Genomic DNA, 2,770 nt, shown 5'->3' with positions numbered 1-2,770 from the left:
ATATAAAAGTAATTGTTCATAAAATTTTGGTAAAATCATAATTTAATAATTAAAAAATTATTGAAGGATAGATATCTTAGAAAAAAAATAATTTAATTATTAATTTTTTTAAAAGTATTTTAATAAAAATACAATTCAATCAATAAAAAATAATTTATTAAAAGGTATTTTAGTAAGTAAAATTTAATGATAAAAAATAAAACTTTTGTTAATGGATATTTTTTCAAAAAATAATTTATTTTTTCTTAAAAAATGGATAAAGTTAACACAAAAAGTTTAAAATGGATTAAAAAGGAGGTTTTTTAAAAGTTAGAAGGGAGGAGAATGTACATTTATAAAATAGAGGAGAGGGAAGTGTCATTTTAACATCTCACAGGGAAGAAGAGTAGAATTTTCCCTAATAAAAACAATGAAAAGAATTTTTTTGCCTTTTTTTAGTGCAACATTTATGTGGTGTGAAATATAAAATGAGTAATGTTACATATTTAATTTTTTTTTATGAATTAAGTCTAATTAAATTAAATAATAAAATTTAAAATATTATTACTCATAATTAATTTTTATTATGTATATGTTACACCAAACTTAATTAACAAAAAAATTTAGATATATAATATTATTAAAAGTAACGAGGGATAACGAACGTAACTTTGACTTGGCATGAAGTCAATGAATTAAAGAACACAAATAGAGTTCCAATACAATGAACCAATGATAATAAACTAGAGTAGATTCGTAATCTAAGTCGTCATAATAGCGTCATGAAAGACGTCAATACTCTTTCAGTGCAGCACTTATAAATAGCGCTCTTGGTTTTATCCTCCATCACCATCATCGTTATTCGTTAAGATCACTAATCAGTGTTACTCTCTTCCAAATGGCAGCAACACAAGTACCTGAATTCGAGCATCCTAAGAAGGCTTTCGGTTGGGCTGCCAGGGACCCCTCTGGTCATCTGTCCCCTTTCCATTTCTCTAGAAGGTTCCTTCACTACTGCATGTTACAACAAGATGCTTGTTACCTATTTTCTTATTGAGAAATGTTATTTCTACACTAAAATCAGTCACTAAAATCAGCTAGTAAATATTTGTGTATAAATACATGTATCATAGTGTATTTTATTTTAACATGTATTTTATACTGATGACTCACTTTGTAACTGATTTTGGTGTATACATAGCATAATACTTTCTTATTTATATATTAAGCTTTGGTTTTTGTCAAAAATTTTCAGAGAAACCGGTGACAAGGATGTGGCATTCAAAGTGTTGTACTGTGGGATTTGTCACTCGGATCTGCACATGGTGAAGAATGAATGGGGCTTCTCCATCTATCCTATGGTCCCTGGGTATATATGCTTTCTACTTTCTTTGCTTAAATATTCTACGTGTTAGATATTTATGTTGGAAATATACACAGGCATGAAGTTGTTGGTGTAGTGACACAAGTGGGAAGCAAGGTTCAAAAGTATAAAATTGGAGACAGAGTCGGCGTCGGATGCTTGGTTCAATCGTGCCGAACCTGTCAAGACTGTAACGATAATCTTGAAAATTATTGCTCTTCATATACTCTAACATACGGTGCAAAATCCAGCGATGGAACCATCACATATGGAGGTTACTCTGACTCAATGGTTGTTGATGAGCACTTTGTGGTTCGAATTCCAAATGAGTTACCTCTTGATGCTGCTGCTCCTCTGCTATGTGCTGGGATCACAGTTTATAGCCCTCTCAGATATTTTGGACTAGACAAACCTGGCTTGCATGTTGGTGTCGTTGGTCTTGGTGGGTTAGGCCACATGGCAGTCAAATTTGCCAAGGCTTTTGGGGCTAAAGTCACTGTAATTAGTACCTCACCCAACAAAAAACAGGAAGCAATGCAACATCTAGGAGCTGATTCTTTTTTGATAAGTCGCGACCAAGATCAGATGCAGGTATATGACTTATGATTTGACTAAATTGTTATTTATCGTTTTTCAACTGTCAACTTTATAGAATAACAACTGCACGTGAGTTTTTACGATAAGATTATGAGATTACTAGTACAAAAGTAACTGATGATGTATATAACCAAAGAAGAAGTGATAAATATGACAATTTTTTTGCTTATTTAGGCTGCAAAGGAAACTTTGGATGGTATCATTGATACAGTTTCAGCTGTTCATTCTCTCGTGCCTCTCATTGGTTTATTAAAGTCACATGGAAAACTTGTAATGGTTGGAGCACCTGAGAAGCCTCTAGAACTGCCAATCATTCCATTACTTATGGGTAAGTACCTGTGTGTGTGTCTCTATATATATATATAAACAAAATTTTGATATGAAAAGATAAATATCTATGATTCTTAATTGATTGGCAGGGAGAAAGTTAATAGCCGGTAGTGGTATCGGAGGGTTAAAAGAGACTCAGGAGATGATTGATTTTGCTGCAGAACACAATGTGAAACCTGACATCGAGGTCATTCCTATTGATTATGTGAACGAAGCAATGGAGCGCCTCATCAAAGCAGATGTGAAATATCGCTTCGTCATTGACATTGGAAATACTCTAAAACAAAGCTCTTAAGCCTTCTTGATCATCATTTTTTGAAGAGATTAAACAACTTTAATAATGGAAGAATATAGTGCTGCCTTTTAGCTTCCTACTTTTCATGGGAATTTCAGTTTTCAACTTTGTTTTATATTTTGTGGATTATATATCTTGAATAAAATACATGTTGCTCGCTTCGTGTAATTTGGCATTTCTTAGAGATATATAATAATTTCCTATCA

The 2,770-nt window shown here is 32.2% G+C and overlaps 1 protein-coding gene across 1 annotated transcript; it reads left to right on the top strand.

Annotated features, from left to right (window-relative positions):
* The first annotated feature begins 816 nt into the window (after window positions 1–816).
* LOC112747353 (probable mannitol dehydrogenase) lies at window positions 817–2,770 on the top strand. Its single transcript, XM_025795331.3, has 5 exons — window positions 817–981; window positions 1,235–1,348; window positions 1,420–1,933; window positions 2,114–2,267; window positions 2,359–2,770. Exons 1-5 carry the CDS (start codon window positions 878–880, stop codon window positions 2,562–2,564), a joined length of 1,092 nt encoding a protein of 363 aa, XP_025651116.1. The 5' UTR covers window positions 817–877; the 3' UTR covers window positions 2,565–2,770.

This window comes from Arachis hypogaea, chromosome 15 (assembly GCF_003086295.3).
Source record: "Arachis hypogaea cultivar Tifrunner chromosome 15, arahy.Tifrunner.gnm2.J5K5, whole genome shotgun sequence".
NCBI lineage: Eukaryota > Viridiplantae > Streptophyta > Magnoliopsida > Fabales > Fabaceae > Arachis > Arachis hypogaea.
This window is presented reverse-complemented; position numbering and strand designations above follow the sequence as displayed.